Source organism: Haplochromis burtoni, unplaced genomic scaffold, assembly GCF_018398535.1.
Source record: "Haplochromis burtoni strain Fernald_Lab_line unplaced genomic scaffold, NCSU_Asbu1 Contig_202, whole genome shotgun sequence".
Lineage (NCBI taxonomy): Eukaryota > Metazoa > Chordata > Actinopteri > Cichliformes > Cichlidae > Haplochromis > Haplochromis burtoni.
The window spans coordinates 49,260-68,026 of NW_024582563.1; the positions used below are offsets into that span (position 1 = coordinate 49,260).

Here is an 18,767-nt window from a genome sequence, read left to right on the forward strand (position 1 = left end):
GGCCCCAACTTGTTTCAAATTAATGTTTGTCTTTCTCTTGTCATCCATCAGACTGACTCTTTCTCTCACTTTTCTCCATTTCTGTCAGGGATATTCGAGAATATGCCAATGGGTCAGTGTGCGTAGAGTGTGATGCCCAGTGTGAAAGAGCTGACGGTGACTCTTTGACCTGTCTTGGGCCGGTAAGTTTTCTATTACATACAACAATTTTAAGGCAGATCAAATCATTATGTTCATACATGTATTCTTAATATAGAAAGTGAACAGGGCTGTTTAAACAATTCAAATATGCTTCTGAGGAGCACGAGAATATTGTGCATCATAAGTAGTAAGACAGTAACAATATTGTATTTTTGAAAAATGAACTTTACTACGATGTATAATCAAACCAAAACATGACAGATACCATGATAACATAAAAAAACATTGGAGGTTGTAGTTGTTGTAATAAAATAATAACTAAACAAATAAATAAAAAGGTCAGAATAAGGAAGTGTATTTGTATTCCCAACAAACTGTAACTGTGCACTATTTAAAAAAAAGAAAACATCAAATTATTGGAAGATTCTTTTGGTAGCAGCTGCAAATAAAATATTTAAAAAAAGGGAGAGTGAAATTCCTGACCTTCATTTCTCTGTCTCTTGCGAATACAACACCCACAGCCACATCAGTCCCCTGACCCTGCTCTTTCTCTTAAAATCTTATCTTGCTGTTTCAGAGAAATGGATGATTCGGGACAGATGTAAGCCAACGGGTCCTTGTGCTGTCTTTTGTATCCCATCACACCCTGTCTGACAGTCTTGATCACTATAGTTTAGAAGTGTGGAACCCCTCCAACCCCCCGTCTTGCCATCCCAACTCAGACACGCACAACAAAAACAACAATATTGTTTGTGATTAAGTGTATAAGACACAACAGAAATAAACAGATTTGTTTGCTGAATCCTTTTGAAGACGTTTTTGGCACTGGAAGCCAGCGTAGTATTGACCGATCATGTATGAAATCTAAACTTGACTCCATTCAAGACCTGGCTAAATCACTACGGTAACTTATGCTGAACACGTAACCTGGTTAAGAGCAGGTGATGTTCAGAATTTTGGTTTATTTCTTTACAATATATTTTAAGTGTGATATAGAAATTAGCTTCACATGGAACATAGAAAATTATTGGCAATGCACACGTTTACATGCGTTGCATAGTTACAGTAACTTCATTAACCTGGAGACGAATCAGGATGTTGTGTGTTGTCCTGTCAGCCCCTCTTACAGTGTATCATTTTGATTAGTATATTAGTCTTACCCTCATCAGGTCTGCTTGTTGTTGACTCGCTAATTTGCGCTGCTCTCTGTAGAATGCGGGTCACTATTGAAATTAATTGGATGTATCTGTGTTTATAAATTAGGGCATTGTTAGTAACTTTCTGCTACTATCCACATATTTTTTTGCAGTTGTGGCCTCAAACTAATTTGCCCCACTTAGTAAATTTGGCCCTTAATCATTAGATGATAGCCAGCCGGTTCACATAGTTTGGAAGGGGGAAAAAAAGGAACACATAAATTATTGTTGGCTCAAATGCTGTTGCTGAAGTAGATTTGTTGTTTTCATTCTCTTGGTTATCCACTTCATGCCTCAAAAGTCCCCAGCCCAGTTTCAGTACAATAAAATCACCCAAAGACCTTTCCAGTCCAACTTTTGAGAACAAATATTGCATTCAAAACAATTATGCATGAACTCCTTGAATAGAGCAGATGTGAAATGAGTAGCTGCAGGAGCCACATTCTTATTGTCCGAAATAAAGGTCGTCTGAAATGATCTAAGATTGGAATAATCCTTCAACCTGTTGGAGCGTGTGTCGATCTCATATGTGCAGCATGGGAATCCAAATGGATTACAGCAATCATGTTATAACTACAGAGAGTAATTGCTTACAGTTTACAGAGAGCGATCTAATGGAGTTAATGCAGTCTAAAGTATAAAGACTGAATTTCTCATAATATTCATAATTATAGGCTATTCCGTGGACCAAATAAGAGCTGATGGTAGATCTAGTGTGTTTACGATTTTTATTAGATATACAAACACGCTCAAATCATTCAAAGAGTGGAACATTCATTCATTTTTACAACAGGCAGTTAAGCCAAAGTCATGTTGATGTCAGACTGAAAATCTCACAAAGCTAAAATACACATTCGAAAATAGATCTGAAAATAAACCAATAATATAATTTTATAACCTGAAAATCCAAGAGTGTTTTTTTTCCTGTCATAACTGATCTTTTTAAGCCCAATACAGCCCATCATATTTCTTGTAAGTGTAAGTTTAAAAAGGAGGACAAGTTTAGTGTTTGTAAATTCCAAATCTGCCAAACAGATGAAGAAGCACACAGTATAAACTGTGAGCAGCATCCAAACTTCACTGTATATATTATAAAGATGGAAAACGCTGGTCTTCCCACTCCAGGTTAGGAATTATTTGCTGCCTCAGATGGAGGAGTTTAAGTTTTTCAGGGCCATGTTACTGATGGATTGGTGCAGCATCTGCAGTGATGTGGACTGTTGATTTACTCTGCATTTCTATACAGTACACAACTTTAGCAACAGATGCTGGTTAGCAAAAATTACAGAAACAAGCAGCAGATATGAACTTCCAAACGGTATCTGGGTTCTACGTTAGATACAAAACACAGAGCTCAACCATTTGAGGGGAGCTGAAAGTGCAGCAGCTACTCTTCAACATCTAAAGAAGCAAGCTGAGGTGTTGCCCATTTCACTAGGGCACCTTCTGAATAATTCCTATACCAGGTATTTACATCAGATACAACTGTAAGGAGATTTCAGGCAGACCCAGGAAACACTGGAGACATTATGTCTCCCAGCCAGTTTAGGAAAGCTTTGTCATACGCTGAGAAGAGTGATGGAGTGAAGCGGACCAGTTAGAAGCTTTCAGAGCCTCTTGCCCTGTGAAAGCTGGTTTAGGCTACAGCGCCCCCATGACCCTAAATTGGATAAGTGGTTAAAAGGATGGATGGACTTATTATCCTATTATCAACTTATAAATGACTCTCTGCAGCACTTTGAACTTAACTCTTATTCTTGAATGTCTGAAATACCCATCCTCTCTCTGACACTATGCAGTAGCCATCTATGACCATAGTCAGTGTTGGGAAGGTTACTTTTAAAATGTATTCCATTACAGATTACAGAATACATGCCCCAAAATGTATTCTGTAACGTATTCCGTTACGTTACTCGATGAGAGTAACGTATTCTGAATACTTTGGATTATTTAATATATGCTGTTTACAACTACGTGAATGTACTATTGCTGTGATTTATTACTGTTACTGACGGTCCACGGCTCCGAACCGTAGTAAAGGGACCTCTGACTAATATGGTGGGTTCCATGTTGGGCTCGTAGCCGAAAAATAGCTTTACTTTGTTGTGTGGGTCAACTTTGTTAGCCAGAGACAGAGAGAGGTGTTGAAAGACTGCTCCAATGGAACTTATTGTTTCGGAGGAAAACACGAACACAGTGTACAGTCGAGTCTTAATAGCTTACTTACAACTGGGCTCGTCAGGCATTCTTCTTGGCTGCAGTGGTTATTATTATATTTACATGCTTCCAGCTCCTGTTTCTGCTCGATGACAGCTCGTACTTTTCCCTTTTCTCCCTCCCTCGCTCACAGACACATAACGGGTATGGCAGTCCATTCTCCCTGCAGCACGGACTACACTGCCCATGAGGCTACATTCTTTAGAGCTATACCTGTAGCATTCTGCCTATTAGCTTAGCACAACAACAACAACAACAAAAAGGCGCTCTCTCACCCAGGAAACACGCAGAGAGAGAGAGAGCGTCACCCTATAACCATGGCAACCATAACGCTTCCACCTGAAACAACAGAACGTAGCTGTCAAACAAAACCCAAACAGTCCTGACCTGTGACAATATGAAACAGGGAAGTACCGCCGTGTAATCCATTTATTTCAACAAAGTAACTGTATTCTAAATACCACCTTTTTAAACGGTAACTGTAACGGAATACAGTTACTCATATTTTGTATTTTAAATACGTAACGGCGGTACATGTATTCCGTTACTCCCCAACACTGACCATAGTATAAACTTAACACACAATAGTGTGAGTGGAAGGAATGTTACGCCACTCATTCAAGTGACTTCCTTACTGTCAACTGACTGCAAGTTTCCTCAGTCTTATAAACAGTACATTTGCATGATGACTAAAACTAGCACCACTGACTAAAAATGGGCCGTGAGTTCAGTTTCATGATTATTAATATATAAATTGTCAAAGGGGATTCTTTCACCATCTCATGGTGCTTTGGTTGCAGTCATTTCTCAACTCTGTGTGAATAGTGCTCATGGCCATTGATCAGTGGTCATGACATTTGGATGAGTGATGAAGCGTTTCTCCCACTGAAAACTATGTCACGATGAACAGAATCAACTTTCTGGCATTTACTTACCTGAATGATTGAGCATACAGCAAGTAAATATACATGTGCATAGTTATAGTACATAATATCGATTTTTTTTTTAAGTGTCTCCTGAAGTTCATGTGTCTAGTGATGGAAAAAATAGGCATACACTTATACTGTAAGAGTATTACACACGTTCTTTTGTGCTGGCAGACTAATTTATATTTACAGCAGGATGCTTAGGTTGGAGCTTTAGTTGCCCCAATACCCCGTTGGACCAAACACCATTTGCTTGCTCTGTCACATAATTTAGCTTGTTGATGTGATGCCACAAGTGCATACACACATACATACAAATATCCACGGGTGGGAAGACACTCAGAAAATCAAAGTGCCAAGCTCAACGCTAAAGCCAGCGAGAGCAGCAAGACTTTCACTTTGCATAATTATACTCACGGTGAGAACATTTTCGCACACACAGAAGCTATAAAGAGCACATGCAGAGGCATTAGTACATAGGCATCCATATAAAGTCTATGCAAAACACTACTTCTTGTTTTGATTTGACTGACAAAGCAACAATACACATAGAGACAGAAGGAAAGATATGGCTTTTCCTAAGAAAATAGATTTTTATGTGTCTTTCTTTCTCAGCTGCATTTGTCGTGCACAATATTCAGTTCAGTGTAGTTTTATGCCAGACATTGTAAGATAAACATCTCACAATATTATACTGTGAAAGCCAGCGATTTCTTTTTGTGACAGTGGGAGCAAAAAAGAAAAAAAAACTTTTAAGAAGAGGAAACCTCTAACACATTCAGACTGAAGAAGGGTAGCCATCTGCCTCTAACTGCTAGGTTGAGGGAAAAGCAATAGAGAAAAGAAGAGCATAGAGAAACAATTAAGAACAAACAATATAATAATAAACATTTGGCGGATTAGTGGAGCCTGAAACAACAGGTCAGGAATATGAAGCTCAGGAAATTAACTTTGGAAGAAAATGAAGACGAAGGGAAAAAAGAACACACACTACAAAAGGGAAAAGCCACCAAGTTAATGACATGCAATAGTAGCGTACAAATGCATGGGCAGTTATAGAGACAAGAGTAGATGGCAGGTGCTCAGGTAATCATTGGAGGTCCTCTAGCAGCCTGTAGCTTACAGCAGCATAACTAAAGGATGGTTCAAAGGCAAGAACCCTAACTTAAAACTTCCTCAATAAGGAAAGTTTCGAGCTTAATCCAAAAAATGGTGAGAGTCTGCCTTCATGCACGCTGTAGCTGAATGTTCTGCCTCTAGATGTACTTTTTGGTAACTCTTGGAACTACAACTAAGCCTTCATTCTGTGAGTGAAGTGCTCTTTTTGGGTGTTGCACTATGAGGTCATTAAGATATGATGGAGCCTGGACTTTGAGGCCAGGGAAAGGGAAGATTTTAAAGGATCCAGTGGAGATCAGTTTAAATGAGAGAAATGTTAGCGTGCCCTGTCAGTGTCATAAATATACTTGATGTCATCTGTATAGCAATGCATTGGAAATGCATTGTTTTCTGTGGAGCAAAGTTTCAACCTGTGTAACTTCATGACTAACTTTAATTTGTGTTGCAAAGAGTCCTTAAGCAGTTCAGTTGGGATGGATTTTATTGTTGAAGTTGGCACATAGAATTATGTGTCTGTGGGTCATTTTTTGTTATTTATTGTGTATATACAAGTAAGAAATCAGTGTTGCTTATGTGACTCAAAGCTATGGCGGTTTGTTCGCTTTCCAACCATTTGTACTTATGTATGTATATAGTCTGTAAGTACGATGTTCTTTAGGCCTGCTGATGTTTCGAGGCCCGTCTGTGAGATTCTTTCACCTCTCTTCCTCTCCCTTCCTACCCCCTCCTTCGCCTATATTAGCTCCATAAATCCTGTTCTAGGCGGATTGTTATGGTCATTGTGTGTGCTGTGAGCGATGGTTATTATCTGCCTGCTCTGCTCACACAGCTTTATGATGCTCGTATGCTTTCTTCCTCTGCTCCCAGTTCTCTCTCTCTCTCTCTCACTATATCTTGTTCACCCTTACTCTCTCTGTAAATCTGAATGTCCATGTCCAGTCTCTCTCCTCCGCTTATTACTCCACAGCACTTCCTTTTTTTTTTTTTCTCATCTCTCCTCCACTCCACCAGTTCCACCTTCTGTCTTTTGCCGCTTGTTATCGCGTTTTCACTCTTAAGCTTCCACTGCTTCACAGATTTAAAAGAAAAATCATAAGTAACTAACAATAACCCACAGTTTGTTCAACCTGACAGATTTGTCCTTCCTATTTGTTTAATGATATCAGAAAAATCAACAGTCTATACTTCCAGCAAAGGATGCTGACACTGAAACTGACACCTTACCAAGTGATAAAAAGCTGTCAAGAGGGAGTCAGACTTACCAGCGATAAAACTAATCATACTCTCATTTTACAAATCTAGCACATGTGACAAAATCAGTTTACAACAAGTTATGGTACATATATGGTAAGTTTTCATGTAGGAAAATAAGGTTTTCACAATTAAACAAACAAAAAATAAATCAATAAAAATCCTTTTTTTTTTTCTTTTTACGAAGGGCCCAGAGCATTGTGTGAAATGCCTTCATTTCAAAGACGGTCCAAACTGTGTGGAAAAGTGTCCCGATGGCCTGCAAGGTGCCAACAGCTTCATCTTCAAGTACGCTGAAGCCAACAACGAATGCCACCCCTGCCATGCTAACTGCACCCAAGGGTAAGTGCAGACAGGAAAAGGACAAGTTCGAGATGTAACGTCGTCACAAGAAGTGGATTTGCACACCATTTGCCCCGCAAGCAGTTGCTACATCACTGTTTTATTTATTTTACCAAAGTGACTAGTTACTAACAGAATATTCATGCTATGTTTTCTCATGCTCATATTGCAAGCGAAATTTGACCTTCATATATTTAGCGGTTGAAAAGCACGTGCTCGCAAAGCTCTCGCCAGCCATAGTCTGCAATCATAAAATTATAGTCCGAACGTCTTGCAAGACATGTGAGATAAATAGAGAAGTGAAGCAGAAAATGAACCTGAAGAGAAAAAAGAATGAAAGTAAGGGTAGTTAATACCCTGCCACTCTCCACTGCTCACTAGCCACTGATCGCTCAATGTAATATTCAACAAGGTTTGGAAAGACATCATTTTGTATTTAATTCCACCGGGAGTTTATGTCACTTCCCTGTGTGTTATTTCTCCTCTTGTGAGTGACAGCATCCAGCTCACTTAAGCATAACAATGTTGTCGTAAATGGAAAACACCAGGCTGACACTGTCACAGGTACAGCTTCATAAGCAGGGCCGCCTCTCAGAGCAGCAAAAAACCCAACAAGCTGATCGAGGGGGAGGGATATATATTCTGAGTGGGAAAGAGACAGAGCTGGAGGCTTCCAAACATTCAAAAGAGCTACTAAATTTCAGAGACAGTATATGTGACGTGTGATGCCACTGAAAGATTAACACAAGGCGACTGGTGAAACGTCCAACAGATTTGGTTAGTTTTCATTAGAAGTCAGTATAACTTTGTAATCTGTCACTCTAAAAGTAAACTCTTAGTGAGTTCTAAACCAAGGCTAAAAATGGTAGCCAACAAGGCTTTTATTCACATTTGTGCCACACTTAAGGCAAAACGCATTAATCATATAAAAGGTATCGTTGTTGTGTTGACATCTGCTCTACAATGAGCAAGCAAAAACATCTCTGACGGTCAACACTTTCTGGCTAATTTTGGCTGCCTGTGTGTTATGGTAACATTTTTATATATGCGATATTAATGTTTGAATAGGATAAAATACAGCATTTGTCCTGTATTTATTTACTAAGGTGCATTGGACCGAGACTTCAAGACTGCATCGGCTGGATGGACAGGTACAAAATTCCTTTTCTTGGATCCCTCTATTATGTGCTTACGTACAAACGCACTTAAACAGAAGTACACACACGCACACACATAGAAGAACCGTACAGTAAGCAAAGTCTCTGATTAATGGATAGCTCTAAGGCCCCAAATCCCTGTGAGGTCCTTAATGCTTCTCTGTGCACGGTTATGTGTGCGTGTCTGTGTGTGCGCACATGTGTGTGTGTGCCTGTTTGTTGATAAATTGATTGTGCTTTAGCATTTGTTCTGAAGCTGGGGGGAGAAAAGGCAAGAAAATGCTGCTCATAGTTTGCAGCAAATAGATTCAAGACTTCATAAGTGAAGCAGTTTGGAATCAAGTGGTGCTAAAAATTGTTGCGTGGCGTTTTGAGGGATGATTAAAAAAGAGGCTGGTAGGCAAGAGGAACAGCCTGCAGTTCACTATTTTGCAATGGAGATTTCCAGCACATCAAAAAGAATACTATATACGAATTTCAGGTAAAAGGTAAATGTAATGAGATGACTATCAAAGTGGGTGTCAAAAAAAGTGAAACGAAAGAAGCTTTTACCGTCTTGCAGCACAGCGTACATTCACATAGAGATAATCACTGTAAAGGCATTTACTGTATATTCCGCCTGATACTGACCAATCAGTACTCAGTATCTTGAAGCTTCTACTGTAGCTCAAAAAAAAAACAAGTCATATCCTTCAAAAGACTAAATCTACAAGTGTGCTTCTGAAATAATATTTGGGAAACTGCCAGTAGGATGAATGGGGACTGCAGCAGATGGCTGAAAGTAACTATCAGCCGACCTTGTGAAGAGATCAGCTTTTATCAGATCTCTGATAGCTCTGGCCAGGATGTAGCTGTAGCCACAGCTATCAGGTCTAGTTGCCTGCTCTGATGTGTCACACAAGTAGTAAATCTGTTAACTGTTAGATGTGTCATTTTTGAGCATAGCTGAAAGTGTCATGTCATTACACAAAGCCTTTTTCTTTTCTTTTTTTTTTTTTACACAAAATCTTCTAATGGCAGTATTTCAGAAATTGCTGATCTACTGGGATTTTCCCACATAGCCATCTCTAGGGTTTATGGAGAAAAAAAAAGAAAAAGAAAAAAAAATATGCAGCAGTTCTCTGGGTGAAATGCCTTGTTGATGCCAGAAGTTAGAGGAAAATAACTATACTTTTTCAAACTGACAAAAAGGCAAGAGTAAGTCAAATAACCATTTGTTACATCTGTGGTATGCAGAAGAGCCATTACAAATGCACAGCACGTCAAACCTTGAAGCACATTGGCTAGAGCAGCAGAAGCCCTGACCAGGTGTCACTCCTGTCAGCTAAGAGCAAATAGGTGAGACTACATGTTGCATTGGCTCAATAAAATCATACAATAGAAGGAAAAAATCTTTCCCGGTTTGATGAATTTTGATTTCTGCGGCAATATTCAAAAAAAACTGAAAACATGGATCCATCCAGCCTTTTATTAACAGTTCTGGCTGCTGGTGGTGGTGTAATTTGATGGGGGATAAGGAGCCCACACTTCAGGGTCCTTAGTGCCAAATGAGCATCATTTAAACACCACAACCTATCTGAGTATTGTTTTCATGTCCATCCCTTTATGACCATAGAACATGCATCTTCCAATAGCTGCTTCAAGCAGAAAGCAGCAGACCATGCCACAAAGCTCACACCATCTCCACACACAGCAGTGAGTTCTTAAAGGGCCTTGAAGTCACCAGATCTCAGTCCAGTACAGCACCTTTGTAGTGAACTGGGATGTTTGCATACATGAATGTATAGCTGACGTCAAATCTGTGAGGAGTGTTTCCATCGTTTTGTCGAAATGTTTCAAATCTAGATCAGGAGGGCAGGAGATTCAACCCAGTGCTATCAAGTTTCTGCTGAGTGTGCAAAAGCCACCAAATTTGAGTGTACAGAATGAATTGCACATTAGCTGTTTATCCCGATGCCAAATGACATTTGTCATTGTGAGAAAACCCTCATGTAGCTACTGCCAGTGCCATGCTGACGGTGTCTTTCACCATCAGTTTTCTTTTCATTCTATAACAATAAGACGTGCACAAAATTAACCGTGTGGCTTTCATTTCACACAAATTAGCTTCATTCCTCTGCTTTGAAATGTATCCATAGTGAAACTGCAGTGCGTAAATTAATGAAATCAAACATAATATTTACATTTACCACTCTCTCTTAAACTTTTCTGTTTAAGAACTTTATTGATATTTTGTGGAGAAAAACACAAAAAAACCATTGCTGTCTAGCTGAGAGTTAGATGAGAAGATCGATACCACTTTCATAACTGCCCATTAAATATGGAGGTAACACCAAGAGACAGATAACAGCATAAAGATGAGAAATGGGGAGAACAATTAGTCTAGGTTATTTTCCAAAATAGTCTACCAGCACCTCTAAAGCTCACTAATCATCTCGTTATACCATATCTCATTTGTTTAATCCATATAAAACCCAGATTGTAGAAGCAGTGCAGGGCTTCACAGGCATTATATGCTGGTGCATTTCACCCCCGGGTGCACTGAATTTACTAGCTGCCTAATCATTTCATTGTGGCAGCAAGAAACCAGTGTTGCTATCTTTGTATGTACATATCACATGTAAATAATAAAGTAAGTGTGTTGCATCTGCAGATATTAGTAAGCCTCAAAAATAAGGTAAACATCACCTGGTTGTAGCTTCAGAGCAATTTTAAAATGGATTTTAAAATGGCCTCAATCTCTTCTTTCCGAGAAACAAACCTGTGTATGTTGGCAACGATCAAGCTGTTTCACCAAAGAATTGTGATGATGCCATGGCGTCACCAGGGCATTTTATAATTATCCAAAGTCTTTAGTGGACAATCTAAAGAACCACAGTTTTTATATATCTAGAGTATTTTTTTTCTCCTTCACTGTTGGTTCCAAGACACAGATTGGGGTAAAATTAAGACTAGGATAACATATAGTGTGATGCCACCACAACAGCTCCAGTCACAAATCATAGGATAAAGTTCATCAAGTTGACTCAAGTTAATTGTGATTCAGTGATAGTGCTAAGACGATAAATAGACACCAGAAAAAGCCCCGATCACAGCATAGCCACTACACTCGGTCATTGCAGCGATGAAATGTTCAGGCTGTGCCATTCTTTTGGTGCACAGCAGTGGTTATGGTCTTATTACATCTTGTATTGAAACTTTCAGTCACCATAAGAAGAGTGACTCTTGCATACTGCACTAATGCCCAAACATCAGAGTCACTAAATGGGTACAACCATAATTTCTGACCCTAGTTATGTACTTGTGTCTTTTTGATAGCTCTAAATACAAATGTAACAATCTGTAATTTAGTCACTGTGCTATTGAAGCACTTATGAATAATGAAGTCTATGGGACTGAAACATTAAACCCTCCTTGAAAGTCACTTGCAATCTTTTTACAAAATCTGAATCAATTGTGCCTGCTCAACATTTTTAGAAATTCAGTGGAGCATGCTAGGATAATAATTGCATAACTATACAATAATGTGTTGCACCTTTTCTGCTTTTTTCCCTTTAATTTGACACCTGTCTCTATCTAAAGTAAGGTAATAGTGCCCGCGTGTCTTCATTGGTTAGACCCCCTTTCTTTTAACCATCACATGTATAGAGATTTCCCCTGTGCAGCCACAGACTGTGATGACAGAGAGATAAAGCATTCTTCATTTCCCATGAACAGGGCTGAATGTGATATCATTTTATAGAGGTGTATCCTTGAAGTCCATAATATACAACCCCGAATAACATCCTTATTTTGATTATGAACGGTTCTTCCGATAGATCAAATAAACCAGCCATGGCCGAGTATATCAGAAAGCCAACTCGGACAGTTTGAGGTGCATATCAGTAAAAATATTGAGATTCTTCATTTCAAGTGACAGCATCAGCGTGGTTCTGAGGATTCTCTTTGAAGATTATTTCCATGTTTTTGATCTCAGCCCCGATTTTAATGAGAGGGCATGGAGGGATATTTGTTACCACATGAAGCTTAGTGGGAAAATACACAAAACCCGAAGGTGAAGAGGTTTTTAAGGGATCGGCCACATGGATATATATTGTAGAAACATGTTATGTGTGTTAATCTTTGTGCTTGTATTAGCCCGATGTTTGCTTGATGTATTTTTAGTTTAGTTTGTGCTTGTGTGTGATCTTCTATACTGATACCCTTTTCTGTAATTTCATTGCATGCCCTTTGTTCTTTATGTATTTTCTTCCCTTTCCTTCTCCAATGTCTTTTCTTCAGAACCCCTCTGATTGCAGCAGGCGTAATCGGAGGACTCTTCATGGTGGTGATCATGGTACTCAGTGTAGCAGTGTCTGTGCGACGGAAGAACATTAAGAAAAAGAGGGCCCTTCGCCGCTTCCTGGAGACAGAGGTAAACAGGAAAGTGGATTAAGTTTTAAAAAAAAAAGCTGATGCTCCAGCGAGAAAGAGCATGCTGTTTGTTGCACTGAAAGATAATCAGAAACTAAGGACATAGGTTAAGTTACCTTGGCCCAAATTATGCTAAATGTTTTGTGTCAACAGAGATCTTATAGTATACGCCTCTAAAATTGGATCCCATTAGCGCAAATAACTCTGCCATAGTTTTAAAGAACTAAAAGTAAAATTTATTACTTTAATCTTGGCTCTGTTTCTCGTATTTGTTTCCCTCTAATATGCCAAGGTACTGTTATGCCTGGAGAAGATTACATAATCAAATTACAGGCTACATTGCAATTGGATTTATCAGTAAATAAATACACCTGATTTTGTCCCCAAATCAACACGTTATCACAAACCATCCTTCCAGACTTTGAGGAGAGGTTACAGTAAAATGTCCTATTCAGAAGAAAACAACAAATGTCAATAAATAAAGAAGTATGGATATATCTTTGTTCACCAGGAAGTGCAAAGTAGACAAATGAAAGTTTATTGCTGTCTACATCACCCCTACTGCTACACCTTTCACTATAGTGAGCTTGTTGTATTTAATTTTGGAAATGTAGGCCATTATTTATTAAAATGCGTCGATTTTCCTTGTAAATGTATTCATTCATTTCAAAGTTGATTGGAATTTTGCCTCTTACGTACCAGTGTTTGGTTCATTAGTTAGTTTGTTTCCTCCTCTCAGACTCATTAATTCACAATCACAGAGCAAATGAATGAAAATGGTCTTTTGTGAAATCACAAGATATTTGTTTTGCTTTTGAAACGTATTACACATTGCTCATTATTTTAAAAAATGTAATGCACTATGTTACTTAATTAGTCTCCAGAGAAAATAATTTGTTACATTACTTTTGGAATACTTTTAATATGGCCTAAGATAAATTGTCACATAATTACCATTTAAGACTATAAACCTATCTAACAAATGTCTCCATCATAATGAACACACATGTACAATGTGTCATTTTGTGCAATAAAAGTGTTTTGTTGTGTTTTAAAGAAAGCCTTCATAATGCCACCGTTGTTACTACAATGCAGTTCATGACATTACTTTGTTATGTCAAAATGCGTAGACATAGGAAATATATATGGATGTGACGTTTTCCTCTGTATGTGCTTGCAGGCTTATGCTTGTGCAAAATATGAGAAAAACAAGACTGAAAAAAGCAAAAAGAAATAAAATAGAGACTGACTGGTGGATTCTAAATAACTATTGCAGAACTGTAGAAAGTTTTAGAAACTCTGACGACTCGGGTTTGAATATCCTACAGTGCATTATAGGGGCACTTCTTTTAGGAAGAGCTAAGGGAGTATACCATTAGAAGAGGCAAAAGTACTCTTTCTTTATCTAAAAAAACCCAGAAGAGTACTTCATCTAATGTACTTATGTGTCCACACTGAGAATAAGGTCTCATTTCAGTGCTTTCTCTCTATTCAGGGCACAAGTATCAGTGAAGAGTCTTGAAAAAAATAATAGCATTAAGATGATAAATTATTATACTTCTTTTATACCCGTTCATATATGGGCCACCCTTAAACTGCCACTATTTCTTGAGTACTTACATTAGTCTCTTTTTAGTAGTCATACATAAATTCAGGCACTATTTTAATATATTACAGAGCCTTTCTTGTTACATGTCATTTATTTAATAAAAAATACTGTATTTATGGCCCAATAATTGTATTAGATGCTCCAAAAGTAGAGGAGCAGAGAAGGAAATGGGAAATCTTTTTTTGTCTTTGAAACCATCCTGTCTTCATTTGTTTCTGGGCTGCAAAAGAAAAAAAAGATAATTTTTCCTTAATTTTTAGTATTTACATTAAATTATGCATTTTATGTAATTGCAGGGAAAGTCTTATATTGCAGGTTCATTGATTAATAGTCATTTGCTTAAAATAAAGTCTGAAACTAGTTAGTTTTCAGGCACTGCGCATCAGTTTCTGTCACGGTACTGGGTTGTGTGACCCCGTGTTTGAGTTTTAGGTATTTTTGTATTCATTTTCAATCCAGTTACTTTCTAGGTTGCTTGTTAGTCCTTATTTTTTAGTTGTTTCTGTCATCTCCCCCTGTACTTATTCTCCCTGGTTCCTGCGTCTACGTGTCATGTTTCTTGTCTATGCGGTTATGTTAAGTTCATGTCTATGTCTCCATGTTTCCTGTTTTATTTTGGAAGAGTCTGGTGTTCTTTGTTCATTGTAGTTAGTGTTACTCTCCTCTGTATTGTCATTATGTTTCATTCTAGTCAGCTGTGTTCTCATGTGTCTCCACTTCCCCTGATCACCTTATGTGTTTATTTAAGTCCTCAGTCTTCCTTTGTTCGTCGTCGCGTCGTCTGTGTTATCTCCCCTACCCCTTGTCATAGTTTCCCAGCCATAGTTTGTATATTGTTTAGTCATAGTCTAAATTCTCAGTAAGAGTCATAGTTTCCTAGTCTATGTTCAGGTTTTCCCTCAGTTACTTTGTTGTTGTTTTTTCCGTGAGTTTTCAGCCCTAAATAAAGGCTCGCTTTTTGTTAAGTTCAGTTTCGTCTCCTCGCCTCTGTCTGCTCTTGGGTCCTCAACTCACTCCACACTGTCTGCCCTCGCAGACCATGACAGTTCCGCCCTGATCCTATCACTATATAACAAATAATTTTAGACTTGTTAAAAGAAAATGTTGATGGACTATAAATCTAATCAGATCAGTCTGCACGTGAAATGTTTGTCTAATGGTTTTAATGTCATTTTGCCCAGCTCACCACTTTAATAGAATAGCAACATATAAACTGCTTAAAACAATGAAGCAACACTTGAGCAATTTAATTTAGATTTTTGGTATGATTTTGAATTGCACTTTAGATTCCACTAACCGTTGTTTTCAACAAATTACATTATTTTACTTACTGAATTTGAGTGCAATATTGCGGCAGGATCCCTTTGTTACAATAAGACAATTCACAAAATTCTTTTTGCTCTTAGATATTCCACAATCACCTGTTAGTGGAATTATTTTAGCGTGGAAGCATTTAGGAACTGCAGCAACTCAACCACAAAATTGAAGACCACATAAAGTTACAGAGAAGGGTCGCTGAGTGCTGAGGTGTGTTGTGTGTAAAGGTTGCCATAGCTCTGATGATTCAATAATTGCACAGTGGCAAATAACATCAACACAAACACCGTGCACCGAGAGCTCCATGGCATGGTTTCCATGGACCTTGGTCCTCCAGTAGATGTAATGTGTAGGTGACTCAGTATTTTTGCACATATAGTGTATGTTAACTTAAATATTTCATTCATCAAGATCTGATATGTGGTGTTAATATTTTGATCAGTATATTTCAGGCAGCACTTGCTTCAGTTTCAGAAATGCAGTGTAGAGAGAGAAGGTGGATAGCTACATTTGCTGCTGTTCGGCTGCTACACAGCCTCAACATCTTCAGCACCACTAATGCTGGACAGCTCCCAGCACAGTGGAAATAGCATAGAGCTTTGCCTTTGTGTGTGTACGGTTAGATCATTTTAAAGATGTCTGTATTGTCCTGGGTGTGTTTGTGGCCCCCCAGCCTACTTGTTTCCACCCTGCAGAAGCTGATTTGTTATTCCATTTAAATGAAGAATGGCTATTGTTTTTAATCAAATGGTAACCATAAGCCAGAGGGACAGAAGCTGCCAAGCACAGCCAGGCTGATTTACACTCTGTCTGTTAGGCTCTCTCTGTCCTCTCTCCCTCTCTAATCTTCCGCCCTCTCCTTTAATTCTCCTTATATTGCTCCCTCACTTATGCTTTTGCATCCTCTGACTAATTCAGCAGCTCGCTTCTCCATCGCTGTCTTGTTGTTGTTTCTGCTACAGTTCCTTTCCCGCTCCACATCTTCCTTCCTCCCTCCTCGGATATAATCTTTCTGCTTCTCCTACTATTTCATCTGTTTGTTCCTCCACTTGAGCAGTAATGAGACAACAAAAATTTCAACTCCCGTTCAGCTGCCTCAATTATCTGTCTCCCCCAGTCTTTCTCTGTTTTCATCCACCTTTCTCCATCACTCTCTTCTGTTCCCATGTAGTATCGCTTTCACTTCCTTTTACCGTAGAGAATGTCATAATAATGGTTCATTATAGTCTAGATTTATCTTCCTGGAAAAAAATTCCATTACAACCCTACTGTAACCACAAGTGCAGGGGCAATAAACGTAACTACAACCAGCTGTCTTGATACACCTATGGTATCAATTTGAAACTCCAATGTCACAAGTTTTTCAGAAAATTTGACCTCTAACCCTGAGATTCAAACTCATCTGAGATTTTTAGTAGAAACACCTGTAGTATAAATTTGAAAGTCCTACATTGCTTCGTTCTTGAGTTATCAGTGTCACAAACTTGGGTGTTCATGTTGCTTGTCCACCCACCCAGCGTGTGTGTGTACTTTTCTTACCCACTGGAACCTTCCTTAAGAGTAAATGTTGCATAATTTCAGTTTCATTGTTATTGTACAACCTGTTTCACTACCTGACTTCCTGGAATTTGGGTCACAGCTTTTAGAAACTGTCCTATCCTCTAAAGAAGGATTTTGCATGGAAGAAAGGTGTGTTTTATTTTGGGGTTTTATTTGTTTTGTTTTTTTCTAATATGGAAGTGTGTTCCTGAGATCCTGAGAAGCTAAATTGCATTTAATTGCTCAGCAACAAGCAATTGGACTAATCCTGTGATAAGTTGTGATGTTTTAATTTAAAGTATCATGAATTGATGTTAGTATCTTTTGTTATGTAGATTCTAGACTTGTCTTCCAGCACTCACTGACTTATTTATTGCATTCTTAGTTGGTGGAACCTTTAACACCCAGTGGAACGGCACCCAATCAAGCCCAGCTTCGCATCCTGAAAGAAACAGAACTCAAAAGAGTCAAGATCCTCGGCTCCGGAGCTTTTGGAACTGTTTACAAGGTAAAATACAATCAAATGTGAATTAATGGTGACTATTTGCATTTTAGCTTCAAATACTTAACTGCTCCTCTACTAAAAGTGAGACCATGATGTCACATTGTGTTCACATTCTCACTTCATGAGAAAAAGACAAGAGGGACATTGCAGGATCATTAATGACAGGAAATGAGATGGAAGGCTGGAGGCGGGAGATGAAAAGAATAAGTAATAGCAGACACTGAGACCCCTGGGGTGACAGTGAAATAAGAGGTAGCTGAGGTCACCATAAGAGCAATGAAGGGTTGGGTAGAAGTTGGAAAAAAAAATCTGAAATTAGAAAGAGCAGACTTTCTCTCACTGAAATTATAATTCGTCTTTTTTTGTGTCCACCCATTCTCATTGTAGCACCTTTTTTTTAGGCCAGAGGTATGTGGCATCAGTGTATGTCCTTTTTCAAAGCAAGGTCTTGCATGCTCTCCTGGGAAATTTCAAGGCACTTCTAGACTTGTAAGGATATGCTGTATAGTCAGTTTCAAGTCTTATAGGTGAGCTATAGAACCCTGACAGGTCTTTTACAGCCAGAAGACATCAGACTTGTACCTAATCTCCATAGCTGAGAGTTCATAGGTTCAGCATTTAGACCAACTTGTAAACTGAGTGCTTTATAGGATGGCTCATACAGCTAAAACACAGTTAGTTAATTAAAGTGTAGCAATATTTAGTTTTATGTTTAATAAAACTAAGGCCACATGCTGTTCCTTGATTTGACCCATATCCATAGTTGGTGGCAATATGCTTAACTGGCTCAACTCAGCATTTCACCATTAAGAGAACAACTTGGAGCTATAGATTCTTCTGTCACATGTTCTGTCACAATGTGCAGTTCATGTGTTGCAACCCGCTCATAGATCACAAGTAATTAAATAAATTAAGAAAGGTGTGTGTAGGTCTGTATTAGTGGTGTAGCATAGTGATGGATGGCTAGGCAAGTATATGGTATACATTGTCCATCCATCCATCTTCATCCGCTTATCCGAGGTCGGGTCGCGGGGG

The 18,767-nt window shown here is 38.6% G+C and overlaps 1 protein-coding gene across 4 annotated transcripts in view; it reads left to right on the plus strand.

The window, feature by feature from the left end:
* The window catches only part of LOC102298669 (receptor tyrosine-protein kinase erbB-4), a 116,295-nt gene that overhangs the window by 36,999 nt on the left and 60,529 nt on the right, over positions 1 to 18,767 (plus strand). For all 4 annotated transcript variants that reach the window (XM_042226230.1, XM_042226229.1, XM_042226228.1 and 1 more), the window contains exons 11-15: positions 89 to 182; positions 7,038 to 7,192; positions 8,299 to 8,343; positions 12,631 to 12,763; positions 17,613 to 17,735. In XM_042226230.1, coding sequence (XP_042082164.1) covers positions 89 to 182; positions 7,038 to 7,192; positions 8,299 to 8,343; positions 12,631 to 12,763; positions 17,613 to 17,735 — 550 coding nt within the window. The remainder of the gene's footprint in view (positions 1 to 88; positions 183 to 7,037; positions 7,193 to 8,298; positions 8,344 to 12,630; positions 12,764 to 17,612; positions 17,736 to 18,767) is intronic.